A 15558-nucleotide genomic window follows, 5' to 3' on the forward strand; every position below is an offset into this window, starting at 1 on the left:
CATCCTGCACTGGCTACACCTTCGGGATTATGGACGGCTATACAGGCAGCATGGTTTAATATGTCTGTGGGGGACTGAGACGACACTCCAGACGCACGCAATTTAATTAGAAGGCGCTTGTGAGGAGCAGTGTCAAAATCCTTTCAGAAACCTGAAAATATGAAATTAATTTGACGTCCCATGTCGATAGCACTCATTACTTCGTCGGAACAAAAGAGGTAGTTGTGTTTCACAAGAACGATATTTTCTGAATCCGTATTGGCTGTTTGTCAATAATTCGTTTTCTTCGAGATGATCATAATGTTCGAGCACAGAATATGTTTCAAAATCTTACTGCAAACCGACGTTAGTGACATGGGTCTGCAACACAGCAAATTACGCCTATTTCCTTTCTTGGATATTGGTGTGAGTTGTGCAACCTTCCAGTCTCTGGGTTCAGTTCTTTCTATCAGTTAGCGGTTGCACATGATTGCTAAGTGTGAAGGTATTGTATCAGCATACTCTGAAAGGAACCTCACTGTCATACAGTCTGGGCCGGAAGCCGTGCCTTTTTTAAGTGTTTTAAGGTGCTTCGCTACTTCTAAGTTACTCATGTTGGCAGTTGTTCTTCATTCGAATCCTGGAATATTTACTTCGTCTTCTTTTGTGAACGAATTTTGGAAAACTGTGCTTAGAAAACTCTGCTTTAGTGGCGCTGTCGCCATTGTTATCGCGCAATGGAAGTATTGTTTGCGTCTTGCCACTGGTGTACTTTACCTACGATCAGAATCTCTTTCGTACATTAATAGCATTCACAGTTGGAATATGGACAAGCATCGGCTGTAAAATGGAATTACGACAATGAAAATTTGCGCCGCATTGGGACTCGAACCCGAATTTTCCACTCACTACGAGCGGTCGCCTTTCCATTTGGCTATCCGTGCCGTCTCACGGCCAGACCCAAACTTCGATTTGTCGTCAACGATGCGTTTGTAACCCGGGCTCATACATCCATTATGTATTTCCCGTACAGGTGAGACATTAACATAAGTGGCTCATGCCTCGCACAAATTTGGACGAAATCAGCGATGACGAATAGGTGCGGACCCCGTGTTAGACGTAGATACAAAGTCCGAACCGTTCATTTAAGGCGACGAATACAACCCGCCGGCCCTCAGAATTCTAAGTTAGGGCATGTGCACGATTTGGTTGCACTGTAAGACGTGGAAGTGTCTTCTTCTTGAGTTGCAGTGCTGTATCCGCTCATGGTAAAAGCCGCACAATGTTGACACAAACAAACAAGTTCGAGTCCACTCGTTCCTCTGTTTGTTTCGGCTATCTGCTAAAGTTATCAATGGGATGGAACTTCAAAGATAATTCGCTTCACTTTATAACTCATCAGTAATAGCAGAATCTTCCAGAAACAATTCCGCAAAACAGCTTGCGGCTGCGTCAAGATCAGAACAGTTCACTCACGCTCTTCGCCGTTCAGTGTCGATCGGCCACCGGCCACATTCAACCCACCGCCTGACGTCAGGAGGCGTCCGACCAGGCACAGTGGGGCGGCGCTTTGAGGGCGTTTATCACCTGTCATTTTCTTATTTGAATTTCAAGTATTTATCTCGCAGTTATACTACTGGCCATTAAAATTGCTACACCACGAAGATGACGTGCTACAGACGCGAAACTAAACAGACAGGAAGAAGATGCTGTGATATGCAAGTGATTAGCTGTTCAGAGCATTCACACAGGGTTGGCGCCGGTGGCGACACCTACAACGTGCTCACACCAGGAAAGTTTCCAACCGGTTTCTCATACACAAACAGCAGCTGACCGGCATTGCCTGGTGAAACGTTGTTGTGAAACCTCGTGTAAGGAGGAGAAGTGCGTACCATCACGTTTCCGACTTTGATAAAGGTCGGATTGTAGCCTTTCGCGATTACGGTGTATCGTATCGTGACATTGCTGCTCGCGTTGGTCGAGATCCAATGACTCCTAGAAGAATATGGAATCGGTGAGTTCAGGAGGGTAATACGGAACGCCGTGCTGGATCCCAACGGCCTCGTATCACTAGCAGTCGAGATGACAGGCATCTTATCCACATGGCTGTAACGGATCGTGCAGCCACGTCTCGATCTCTGAGTCAACAGATGGGGACGTTTGCAAGGGAACAACCATCTGCACGAACAGTTCGACGACGTTTGCAGCAGCATGGACTATCAGCTCGGAGACCATGGCTGCAGTTACTATTGACGCTGCATCACAGACAGGAGCCCCTGCGATGGTGTACTCAACGACGAACCTGGGTGCACGAATGGCAAAACGTCATTTCTTCGGATGAATCCAGGTTCTGTTTACAGCATCATGATGGTCACATCCGTGTTCGGCGACATCGCGGTGAACGCACATTGGAAGCGTGTATTCGTCATCGCCATTCTGGCGTATCACCCGGCGTGAAGGTATGGGGTGCCATTGGTTACACGCCTCGGTACCTCTTGTTCGCATTGACGGCACATTATACTACAACTGACATCTGATTACATTTTCACGCAATTTGGGTGCATAGATCCTGAGAAATCGGTACACAGAACAACCACCTCTGGCCGTAATAACGGCCTCCATACGACTGAGCATTGAGTCAAACAGAGCTTGGATGGCGTGTACAGGTACAGCTGCCCATGCAGCTTTAACACGATACCACAGCTCATCAAGAGCAGTGACTGGCGTATTGTGACGAGCCAGTTGCTCGGCCGCCATTGACCAGACGTTTTCAATTGGTGAGAGATCTGGAGAATGTGCTGGCCAGGGCAGCAGTCGAACATTTTCTGTATCCAGAAAGGCCCGCACAGGACCTACAACATGCGGTCGTGCATTATACTGCTGAAATGTAGGGTTTCGCAGGGATCGAATGAAGGGTAGAACCACGGGTCGTAACACATCTGGTGGTTGTAATTAAAGTGAAGCTGTTCCGAGTGCTGCAATGCGGGCTGCATACATCACATGACGCCGAAACATCGTAGGTATGTTCATTAATCGGTGCACTCGCGGAGTATGCTAAAAAAATTATAGTTCCACTTTCTTCCCCCAGGTGAAAATATAGTGGTGTAAGCAGTCAGTAAGTGATGTGGGTGTAGCAGACGGGGAGGAATAATCAAATACGTGATAGTGGTGGTTCTGACACATTTATTAGGGTATTGTTCAAAGATGGTTCAAATGGCTCTGAGCACTATGGGACTTAACTTCTGAGGTCCTCAGTCCCCTAGAACTTAGAACTACTTAAACCGAACTAACTTAAGGCTGTAGCGCCTAGAACCGCTCGGCTACCTCGGCCGGGTAGGATATTGTCACAAGATACATTATGGATTCAATATGGTCTCTCGACTCAGCGTCTTGCTGCATCCATAACACGGCATCGTCGTCGTCGTCGTCGGTGGTCGTAGCACAACTGTATAATGAGTGCGATATATCGTCGTATGCTATCATTCAGATGAGGAAGAGCCCCAATACATCCCTATAGACACAATCTTTCAGACATCCCCGCAATCAGAAGTCACATGGATTTAGGTCGGGCGATCTGCATGGCCACATGTATTGAAGATGCCGTTAGATAATGCTTTCATTACTGAAGGTTTCTCGAAGCAAATCTTTCACATGGTAAGCAACATGTGGTGTTGCCCCATCCTGCATGAAAATAGTGGTCTGGAAGCAATTGCGTTCTTGCAGAGCTCGAATCACTGTTCGCACAAGAAGAGCCTCACAAAGTGCAGATGACACTGTACATCTAACAGTCCCGTACGTGTCATCCCCTCGAATAAAAATGGACGGAGATTGAAGAAGCTTCGTGAAACAGCACCACACAGAAGCTGAGTGAAGTGGATATTCCTGAACAACATGTGGCGGAGCAGAACCCCATATGCAAGGAACACATACGTGCATTCACAGAACCATGCAGAGTAAAATGCGCATCGTTCGTCCAAAGAATATTCCCCAGCCACATGTCATCCATTTCCATGCGTGCCAAAAAATGAAGGGCAAAGTCAAGGTCATGTACCCTATTTTGGTGCCCCATTTGGTGCACATTCTGATGTAAAATGCACGACAAGATCTTTTGAACTGTTGAATAGGGAGATATAATTCCAGTGACACAGCTCGAACACTGGCTGCAGAATTTGAGGCATGTTCTGCATGGTGAGCTACAGTTGCAGGAGCTTCATCACCAACTGCCATGGAAATGAGCCGCCACCTTCTCCCTGCTGCACCACCTAATTCTCCCGTTTTTCCAAATATCTGGATCATATTCTTTAGCCTATTTATTGACATTCGGCCTCTCTGTAGATTTTTCTGTCTGACATATTCAACAATGCATCACTGCTATTGCTGGCGTTCTGGTAAACCAGCTGTGCCAGCAGTGTTCTCTCTTCCTTCTGAATAGACATTGCGTTTGTTATGGAGAACTTCAACTTTCAACCTTCTTCACTCTTTACACCAACAGTCACTACACAAAACAATTAACACGTGTCGCCAAGTGACAAAAAGCATAGTGACGTCAAAACAGATACTTTTTACATCGTAACTGCTTACAGCACCATTGTTTCACGTCATGCACAAAGTGGAACTATTAATTTTTTCAGCGTACTCGACAAGCGCAAGGATTAATGAACGTAACCGCGATGTTTCAGCGTCCTGTAATGTATGAAGCCCGCACTCAAGCTCTCGGAACACCACCGGTTTAATAATAATCGCCTGATATTTTGAATCTGGTGGATCAAAAAAAATTGCTCCCGAGGTGTGTGGTCAACGCAGCTGGTATTCGGGCCAACAACTGAGACAGCTTTCTGTCGCAGTGTAAGAAAAACGATCAACAAAGCTGCATCGCATGTTCGTATTACACAAAATCGCACTTTGCTGATTTCACAAACAAAAAAATGCAGGAGGTTATTCCTTATCGAACAATCGTCAAGAAACTTTGTTTGCGGGCGAAAATGCGCATCGAGCATGTTTTGACGGTCTCTTCAACTCGGAACCAGTAGGTTTGTACCATCATGGAATCGATAAACTACCTAAACATTGAAACTTCGTGGCAGGTTAAAACTTTGTGCCGGACAGAGACTCGAACTCGGGACCTTTGCTTTTCGCGGGCAAAGCGTCTGAGCTACCCAAGCACGACTCATGCCCCGTCCTCACAGCTTTATAGTAAAGCCCCGAGTTCGAGTCTCGTTCCGGCACACAGTTTTAATCTGCCACAAAGTTTCATATCAGCGCACACTCCGCTGCAGAGTGAAAATCTCATTCTGGAAACCTAAACATTGTCCGACTGTTTTAAATAAAGGGATAGAATATATTGCTGCTGATCAAGTTTTCTCTTAAGTTTGCTGTTGTGTTCAATAAATTAATGGCAGACACTGTTAAAATATGCACTGTACTAATAGAAATGAAATACTACTTACCACGATAACTTAGTGCAACATAAGCACATTTATATGAAGGACAAGGTTGCCATTCCCTGAGATGATCCTGCTTCCACTGCAGACGTGAGAGGGAACCACCAACCATCACGCCCCATTACACCTCGATAATTCTCATATGAATATTGTGGTAGTCCAGAGGCGTCGTTCATGTGAAACCTTCAGGGACTAAATTAATAACACCTTGTGCTGACTGTGAAGCGATGCACAGAAAATTGACTTTTCCTGTCTTATGCGCACTGCAAGTTGAAAATCTCTTCACCATACACTTTTCGCTTTTATTCACAAAGCATCACATGAGGTAAAATTGTAATCATTGCGAGTAGACGATTCTGTCGTTCTTCAGTGTTTAAAACTGAGTGACAGTTTTGTTTAAGGTTGACTTCTCCTAGACTTTACTATCAGCGTTCTGTGTTCCTTTTCCAACGTTCTAGTTGGAACTGCTTCTCCTTTCGTGGTAGCTGGTTTGATTTTCTCCGCTCCTTTTTGAGCTTGCTGTTTCGGTCATGGCGTATGATTTCTTGATTTGGAACTTCATAACTTAGGAAATATCAGTGTGGATGTTCACGTTTTGCAATCAGTGCTGTGCTGTTAGATTTTCTTGTGTGTTCCTCAGTTTTGGGGTTGGTACCAATGACAGCGTTGTTAAGAAAAATGTTTACAATGTAATCACTGGAATGCTTCAAAAATGTGAGTCCCGTATGGCGAATGAGCTTGTCATTTTCAGTATGCTTAAGACAGAAGAATAAAAATAATTGTTACAGTTACTGATCTATTGTATTCAGTTTGCATTGCAACTGACAAGCAACCCCTTGACTACGAGGTCGCAAGTTAAGTGTTTAGTAAGGTTCAAATGGCTCTGAGCACTATGGGACTCAACATCTGAGGCATCAGTCCCCCAGAACTTAGAACTACTTAAACCTAACTAACCTAAGGACATCACACACATCCATGCCCGAGGCAGGATTCGAACCTGCGACCGTAGCGGTCGCGCGGTTCCAGACTGAAGCGCCTAGAACCGCTTGGCCACACCGGCCGGCTCAGTGTTTAGTAAGGCTCTTTTGAAATTATGACAGGAAAAACATTAGCTGCTAATGATTCACCTTGTGTATCAGGAGGGTGACAGAAAATAAATGTCTGGGAGGTGCAGAGATCAACCTTCTATGGGATGTAAGAATTACACTTGACAAAATAGACATCGTCGATATTCAAGAAATGTTCAAAACAAGTCATTAACTTACCCCATGAGCACCAAATGAAAAATGGCGCGCACCTCAAGATCGAAGGCGAACTGCTTGAGATTGCAAACCATGCAGAACGTTCAGCTAGGTATCCACTCTTCAAGAATGCGTATGGAATCATATCAGCATTACGGGGTGATGCGAAGTAATGCAATTTTATGGCATGCAACTGAATGCGAAACAGTCTCTTATGGAGCTTACCGTGGAACCGGCTATCGCTTAAGGCGTAGCTGCAGATAGTACGATTATATGTTTTGTAGGCACGGGAAAAACAAACATCCAGAGGCTGAATTTATCCAGTGGTTCCAGGTGATATGAACTGCAATGTCACACATTTTTCTAGAGGGATAGTTTGTTCTAAGGCAGTATGATTTTTATACACATACCAAGGATCAAGCAAAAGCAAGTTATTTTGACCAGCTATTCGCCAAAAGCAGTGCTCATAGAATAGTCGTAGTTCTCTTACGCCCATTTCCCCCACTCTTGCTTGCTGTGACGTAAATATTCCCTACTGCCCATGCAAGATCATGCACACGAGAAAGAATCGTAGGAGGCAGAGCTCCTCCTATTTCTCACGGCACAATAATTACTTTCCAGCCAATTTACGGTCCAGATTAACAGTTGGCCTAATTCTATATAAACGCGTTTAAGGCACTGATGTTAGCTGATCTTGATACAACCCTTTTGGTACCTATAATTCTCGGGGTTCCTTTCATATGCATTTTCTCTTAAAATCACGACTGGTCGGAGTTGAAAAAAAATTCCTTACTGAACGATGAGATAAGATTTTCTCTCGTCTACAAATTTTTGGACCAAGTGTGCAGTTTGCTGTGCATCATCAAGTTGGTGCTTTCGTTATCTTAGTATTACAATTCAGCAGCACTGTTTGAAGTTATACAACCATCCACTTCTACCCTTGAAATCACTGTAAACTATGTCGTGTGCAAAATTTATGTTCATAACGCAGTAGGTCACTATCATGCACATACTGTAAATGGTATCAAGCATCCTTGAAACATGCAAACACCAGCCTTTGTAACAAACGTGCCTTGTCCTCCCTCGAATATCCGTAGTTTTTCTTGTGCACTATACAGTCATATTGCTGTGGACTTGTTCAAAATCTGTTTGTAATTGTTCTTTTACTGTGCTGCAGATGATTTCCCATGTATGTAATTCTGTTCAGTAACCGATCCTTGGATAATGATTGTCCTTCACTGCCTTTAATTGGAGACAGAATTTGTGGCTCCCTGTCTGACAAGGATGCGTAGCTGTTTCAGTATCACTTTCACTTGTTAAGGACATATTGTCGTCATTGCACTCCTCCCATACGTTGTCCACACAGTCAGTGTATATGACACCGCACACTTCACGGACTCATCTTGCAGAAATTTTAGCATTTCATCTGTCACTTCTTTCTCACTGTGTGAACTTTGTTGGGTTCCTCTCTGACAAAGTGTCAGCTTCAACAGCTGTTGTTGTGGGTATATTGCAATGTTTGCTTTATCTATCATTGCCATTGTTCTGCTTTCTATCAACACACTAGCACTATAGCATTGTTCCGAGTTACTCATTGACCAAGCAGTTCAACTATGCTCTGTAGCCCCATGCTGTGCTCACCATTGGATACCCCTAGTCCTGTACCTGTTGCCACTAGCAGTTAATATTGTGTTTGTTTGGGAGACAATATGTGAATGACAGAAACGTCATTTTTTTTTTTTTGATGTTGCACTCAATGGGTTCCTTGTGAGTGTGTACCAATTTGTCTGTTGAGTTTCAGTGTTGTGTCCATGTTATATAGTGATAGTATTGTTGGTGTGTGTGTGTGTGTGTGTGTGTGTGTGTGTGTGTGTGTGTTGGATCTCTGGATTTATGTGGTGCTTTGTTTTTTATGTTTATATTTTTATAACCTTAGCAGAGAACTTAGACATTTAAAAAACAGTAATAGAAAAGGAACACATAATAAGTGACCAAACAAATATTAGCAACCAAGCCTTATATAAAATAATTAAACATATCTCCCGTTATTTGTATATAAAGTGGAATGTGTGTGTATATGACCAAGGTCTCCTCCCAAATCCTTGGATTGATTGCACCCAAAGCTTGCAGGGAAACAGCAGGCCTCATGAGTATCAGCACTATGGAGTTTATAAGCTCCTAGCTACAGTAGGAGTGGCGATATAGGGAAAACATGTCTTTCCCAGCACATACCTTGTAGGCTGCCTAAATGACAGGAATGTTGTGTGGGAATAGAATCAAGCTGCTAAATCAACCTGGCTTCTAGAGAGCCTACACGTACGGGCAAAAAACGGTTTTCCAGGCCCCGATATGTAGTTTGCCCTGCATGACAGGCATGTTATGGGAGTAGTATCTTCCTGCTTTATTGAACTCTGTTGCAGGGGCTGCACGTGCTGACGAGGATAGTTGGGGACAGGTTGTGACGTATAGAAGAGGGGATGGACAGACTGAGGGGGAGGAGGAAATGGACAAACAGATGGCAGGAGAGGGAGATGCATGAGGAAGGAGTAGTAGTTAAAGAGCAATGCCCTTGGACGCCACAAAAATAGTGTCACAATATTAGACAATATACCTAGCCGAGATCACCCAGCACTGTACCGTAGCAAAGCAAAGACACACAGCAAAGACACATATTAGCTCTCTGTACACACACACACACACACACACACACACACACACACACACACCAGTCGAGAAATATACGCACAAAGCAATTAGCAGGCGCTCTCACTATCAACAAAAGACGAAAGCATCCTGCAGCATGAAAACAGATGGCTCCACGGCAGTGGATCTTCACAACGTAAAAACGTGAATATACTTCAGTTAGTGAAAGTGCTGTATGCTAAAATGTACTAATTATGTATATAACATCATGAAGAATGGAACAAAAAACCTTGAGTAACGATTATGTTTTAATACTGTTAATAGTAGTAATTTAATGCATGAGAACTGTCAGTGGTACTAGCAAACAAAATTGTAAGCATGGCCATATAGTTATAAGTGACGGCTGAAGATCATTAATAAAATAAAGCGAAATGCATTTGGTCTTCACGCTACTTTTATTACAGTCGCGAAAGACGGTATTAACCTACATAACTTGAATAACTGCGACTGCGAAAAAAGAGATCATAAAACAAAGAAGACAACATGCGTAATTTAAATCCATTCAGTTATGATGTAGTGGGCTATATGCTGGGGCAATCAACCTCAAGCAAAGAGTTATTATTATTTGAAAAAGGGTAACTATCATCGTCAACAGAGCCCGTCCCAGAAACTCCTTCAGTCGTTTATTTAAACAGCTAGATGGCACTTGCCATAACATGTCAGTGCATTCTCTCACTGATATCCTTCCTTATTAAAATGCCAACATTCCAGCATTATACAGATTGAAATGTGCATATCATGAGCAGAAGTTTACTCTCTTTCTTCTATATGAAGGCCTCTTGCCTCAGTGTGAAAGTAACGAGGATTAAGTTCTAAAATGTAATGACTTCCTTGCTGTAATTTTAAATGCGGTTGCAGGAAGACTTTTAGTAAGCGGTTTTATGAGATAGAATGAACTGCTAATATCTTGCCAATTCTTACAAGAGTATCAAATCGTGCTGTAGCGTGCTATTTTCTGATTTATTGAAAGCAACAAAATTTTCAGGTAGCTCTAAGGAAGACTTGTTCGCTTTGTTAATGTGAGATTCATGAGTAACTGTGTCAGACATTGAATTTGTCACATTCACTCTGCTAATGATGGCTGTGATAATCATTTAAACAAAGTTTTGTTACGTATACAGTGCTGTCGCATGTACATCAAAATGGATGTTTGTGTGAGGTCTGGGGGAAAACATTTAAGTGTGTGTCAGATACACCTAGAAGCGACATTAGCAATATTTCAGTTCTATCTTTGCCGTGCAATTTGAAGAAATTCGATAGTGTTTAGAGCTAGGATAGTATAAACTACAAAATTTCAGAATAATCAGAATTTCAAAGAAAGGTTCAACAAAGCACCAGAGCTTAATTTTTTACGCTTACCGTGACCCTTGGAAGCACTGTAATCAGTAAAAGAAGGGTCTGTGAATTTGAACTCTAGTTAATAAAATGCATTTGTACATTCAACGAGCTATCGATTAGTATGGATGAATGATTTTTAACGTCACGAACCACTCCTTTTTCAAGCGGAACAATGAATTGTCTTCACAGCGTTGTAACTTTTCCTGATTGCTCAGCGTTACGTTGTGTTTTACTGTCACCGCTAAGCTTGTTCTCGGAAAGGTAAGTAGACACTACGGGTACATAAACTGGAAGTGCCACTTTGTTTTCAAAGTCAACAGTGAAGTGTGCTGAATCGACTTTGCGAAAGGGTTACCAACGAAACCACGGCCCGTTAGTCGCCGGTGGCCTCGGAGTTAAGTTGTTCACGTTCTTACAAAAGTGACTATGTAATTTCGAAAGAAATTCATGCAGTTGGTATAGGTTGATAAAACGCCACCACGGGCAGAGAAAATAACTCTACACCATACCCTCGTATTTCATAAACTTCAACAGAAGACATTAAATTCAAGTTCGTACACTCGGTCCAGATCAAACTCTTTATGTATTCTGTAAATGAAATTGAAGACGCGAGAAAATACGTTTATGCTGGTGCACAGAAATGAGTATAAGTAATCATAGTACAGCTTACATAACTGCATTTACAGGGTTTCTTATATTTGAACTACGATGGAGTTAATTGCGGGAAGTCGGTTGGACGAGTCTCACTTTTGATATTTTAATATTTATTGCCCTGGCAGTCGCCACATAGCGTTTCTTGTTTTGTTATGTTGTAATCGCCATATAGCGTTGTTTTGTTTTGTCAGGTGATAGTCGCCACGTTCTTTGTTTCGTTTGAGTAAACATGCCTGGTGAAAGGTTGACATTCGATGAAAGAGAGGCAGTTCTGAAGTAGTACATTAAAACGAAAATACTAATCAGGTTCAATGGAAATGGCGAAATGAATTCCGATTAGAGCCACTGACAAATGTAACAATTCCATCCATTCTAGACAAAGTTAAAGCCGAAGGTTGTGTTACAGATGTACACAAATATCTATCTGGACACCCTATAACAGCAACAAGTTCAGGACACTATTTACAGCTGTGGGACAGTGTGACCGTGAAACCAGCGTGAGTCGCTCAAGTGTTCAGCGCATTTTGAAGACAGCGAAGTGTAGGTGCTACATCCCCAGACAGTTGTAAGCAATGAACTACGACGACCTAGCGATGGCGGTTAAAACTGAATCAATCAGTTTTCGGTTTATCGTTTTTTCCACGCCAGCTCCATCCGACTATTAAAACCGCTCAAAGTAACTGGTTTCTGAAATAACCGATTTTCGGTTTTCCATTCCTATTATTTCCTGTAATAAGCGTGGAAATCGAACAAAGATTGAAGAATTTTGACATTTCACTTTCAGAAACATAGAATCAAAATATGAAATTAAATAGACAAATAAAATTAAATTTAATCTGTCCATCGTTCGCTGCTTTTCTAGAAAAGTGATAAGTGATTCTATATTACAAAATACTTACTAGTATTCTCCTGCCGGCTGATGTGATCGAGCGGTTCTAGGCGCTTCAGTCGGGAACCGCGCTGCTGCTACGGTCGCAGGTTCGAATCTTGCCTCGGGCATGGATGTGTGTGATGTCTTTAGGTCGGTTAGCTTTAAGTAGTTCTAAGTCTAGGGGACTGATGACGTCAGATGTTAAGTCCCATAGTGCTTAGAGCTATTTTTTTTAGTATATTCTTATTGAGTCCAGTTTTTTGAAACTCTGGCAAAAAATTATGTTGTAATCGGGATCATACCACTATTTGGGTATTCCATTTGCATATTATGAATAGTCTGTGCTAAAGGATGAATACTGAAGTTGAAGAACTAAGTTGTTCGTGTTAATTTGTCCGTTTCCACGGACCGCAAGCAGATAAAGGCTTGTAACGTAGAGACAGGTAGCAGATCAATTACAGTCTATTTTTTGTGTACTATGAAAGAATTGTTGTTAAATTTTTTATTGTTTTTCTTACTGTCGATGATAGCCGAAGTAGAGAGGGTATAAAATTGTCACAAAGATCTAAAATAAGGTGTATTTTAGATCTATGTTACGATGCTGTGCTGATTATATTTATATGTTTTGACGATGCCATTATGGCGTTATCACTTTAGGACATGATGTAAAAAAGCTCTGAGGATGGTCATTACGGACTGAAACCGGTCATCGTCTAAAGAATTGATATTGTGATTAAAGACTGGAATAAAAAACATTTGACAGTATTGGATCACTGTTTGTATACGCGACTATGTCGCAGTTGGTCAAAATAGCTGTATCGGTTTTAACCGGTCGGTTTTTCCCCTTCCGGAGAACGAACCAGACCGTAGAATTGAGTACTGCGAGTGGTTTAATGGTGTGATGTACAGCGATGAAGTGTATGCAGGGATGTTTGTGAGGTCTGATGATGCGCGATTTAAACTCAGTTATACTGTAAACCGCCACAGCTGCGTCTGCTGGGTCGCCACAAATCCGTACGCCAATATTTGACATAGCCATGAATTTACACAGGAGTCAATGTGTGCTGTGGTTTGTCTCATCGGGCCCGTTCTTCTTTGATGTTATCGTTACCAATGAGTTGTACCCAGAGAACCTTGAAGTCCGCAGCTCGTGGTCTAGTGGTTAGCGCTGCTGCCTCTGGATCGCGAGGTCCCGTGGTCGATTCCGGGCCGGGTTGGGGATTTTATGTGCACTGGGACTAGGTCTTTGTGTTGTCGTCATTATTTCACCATAATTTCTGACAGTGGCTAGATTGTATTGCGTAAAAATTGGAGCTTTGTACGCAGTTGAGCGCCCCACAAACCAAACGTCATAATAATAATAATAATAATAATAATAGTAATAATAATAATAATAATAACCATCATCATCACCACCTTGAGACTTTCATTTTATCTGCCATCCATCAGTTGTACTTTTACCTATGGAGAACGCTAAATGTCGTTGTTAATGGACAAAAATCATTTCGAACACCTTCACTAAGCTCAGTAAAGTGAACTTTAAGCTACACTTTCAACGAAAATGAGGCGTTTCGGGCCGGCCGCGGTGGTCTAGCGGTTCTGGGCGCTCAGTCCGGAACCGCGCGACTGCTACGGTCGCAGGTTCGAATCCTGCCTCGGGCATGGATGTGTGTGATGTCCTTAGGTTAGTTAGGTTTAAGTAGTTCTAAGTTCTAGGGACTGATGACCACAGATGTTAAGTCCCAGCCATTTGCTCAGAGCCATTTGAACCATTTGAGGCGTTTCCGACTGTTAATTTCGAAGTTACAAATAGTTAAACAATGTATACATTTCTTTGGGCCACTGTGCATAACGTATAATGCCGTTCCAATTCTAAACTAGCTGGAAACAGATTTCGCAACTAGGCAGCTACGCCGTCTGTGGTACATTGGTTTCACTGCACGCGTTTCCTTTCTTCAAATTTCGGTGTTTCACTTGAGTATTTTGTCTTAACAGGATTGTCAGTTACATTTGGCGTATAAATAGATAGATTGGCGATGTATCTGAGTGTTTAATTGGCGATAGCTTTTAGACACTTTCAGGAAGTGGTCTTTTCATGTCCTCTTAAAATTTGTGTAATTCAGTTAGCGAAATATTCTGTTTATTACAAATTAAAAGCTGCTGAGACTTGTATATTTGTGTTTGTCGTATTTAACAATGGACTTATGTGTAAAAAGTAGTAATGAGATTAACCAACTTTGTCCGCTGTAGTAGGAAACACAAATCCCATTATGCCTATATGTCTGTTGTGCTGTATCCAAGATGGAAACTTAGCTATAAGTTGATTTTTGAACTCACTACAATAGCATCAATGTCTGATACAGGCATCAGACATCACATTATATTTGAGTGAAATAAGAACTGTAGCTCTGTGTACTGTATCTAATTAAACTTTCTCGAAAGGCCCAAACTGACATTCTGAACGTTTTCTTTCCAGTTATATGATACGTCGCATGGGATTCAAACCAGAAGCAGCAATATCAGGTGAGTTACGTAGACGGATATTTATTAATGAACATACCACCGTTTCGTGGTATTGCCTTGGAGGCAAAATAAGTTGTACATCTTGTTTTTTTAAAGCCAATATATTGCTGGAAAGATAGCAATGAGAGAAACGTTCAGTGAATTTGAAAGTAAAATTGTATCAGCCTATCTGAATAGAAACCCTAAGAGGTTTAGGTTTTACGTAAAATCAGTAAGCGGTTCAAAATCCTCTGTTCATTCACTCAGTGACCATACTGGCATCGAAACCGAAGATGAGAGAGAGAGAGAGAGAGAGAGAGAGGGGGGGGGGACGAAATACTGATTTCGATCTTCCGAAATTGTTTCACCGCGGAAGATCGTAACACGGTCCCTACTGTGAGGCGTCGTATGGACGTCGAAGTGGCAGATATTGAGAAAACGGATCGCTGAATAGAGAAACAACTACAGACGCTTAGTAGTGGAAAGGCGCCAGGACCAGATGAGATACCTATAAGATTCTACAGAGTTTACACGAAAGAGCTTGCTTCTCTTCTAGCATCGTAGATCGCTTGAGCAACGGAAGATACTTAGCTACTGGAAAAGCACAAGTCATTCCCATTTTCAAGAAGGGCCATGCACCTCTTATAGGCCTATATCGTTGACGTCAATCCGTTCCAGAATTGTGGATCATGTATTGTGCTCAAGAATTATGACGTTTCTGGTGAACGAAAATCTCTATAAAAATCAACATGGATTGCGCAAACAGAGATGTTGCGAAACTCGGCTCCCTCTGTTCCTCCATGGCGTTGATGCCTGTACTTCAGGAAGG

At 42.3% G+C, this 15558-nt stretch overlaps 1 protein-coding gene across 1 annotated transcript in view; it reads left to right on the forward strand.

Moving 5' to 3' along the window:
* LOC126413271 (uncharacterized) overlaps window positions 1-15558 on the forward strand; it is a 492894-nt gene that overhangs the window by 439523 nt on the left and 37813 nt on the right. Inside the window, exon 8 of the mRNA XM_050083175.1 lies at window positions 14704-14750. Coding sequence (XP_049939132.1) covers window positions 14704-14750 — 47 coding nt within the window. The remainder of the gene's footprint in view (window positions 1-14703; window positions 14751-15558) is intronic.

The sequence above is a fragment of the Schistocerca serialis genome, chromosome 1, assembly GCF_023864345.2.
Source record: "Schistocerca serialis cubense isolate TAMUIC-IGC-003099 chromosome 1, iqSchSeri2.2, whole genome shotgun sequence".
NCBI classification, from domain to species: domain Eukaryota; kingdom Metazoa; phylum Arthropoda; class Insecta; order Orthoptera; family Acrididae; genus Schistocerca; species Schistocerca serialis.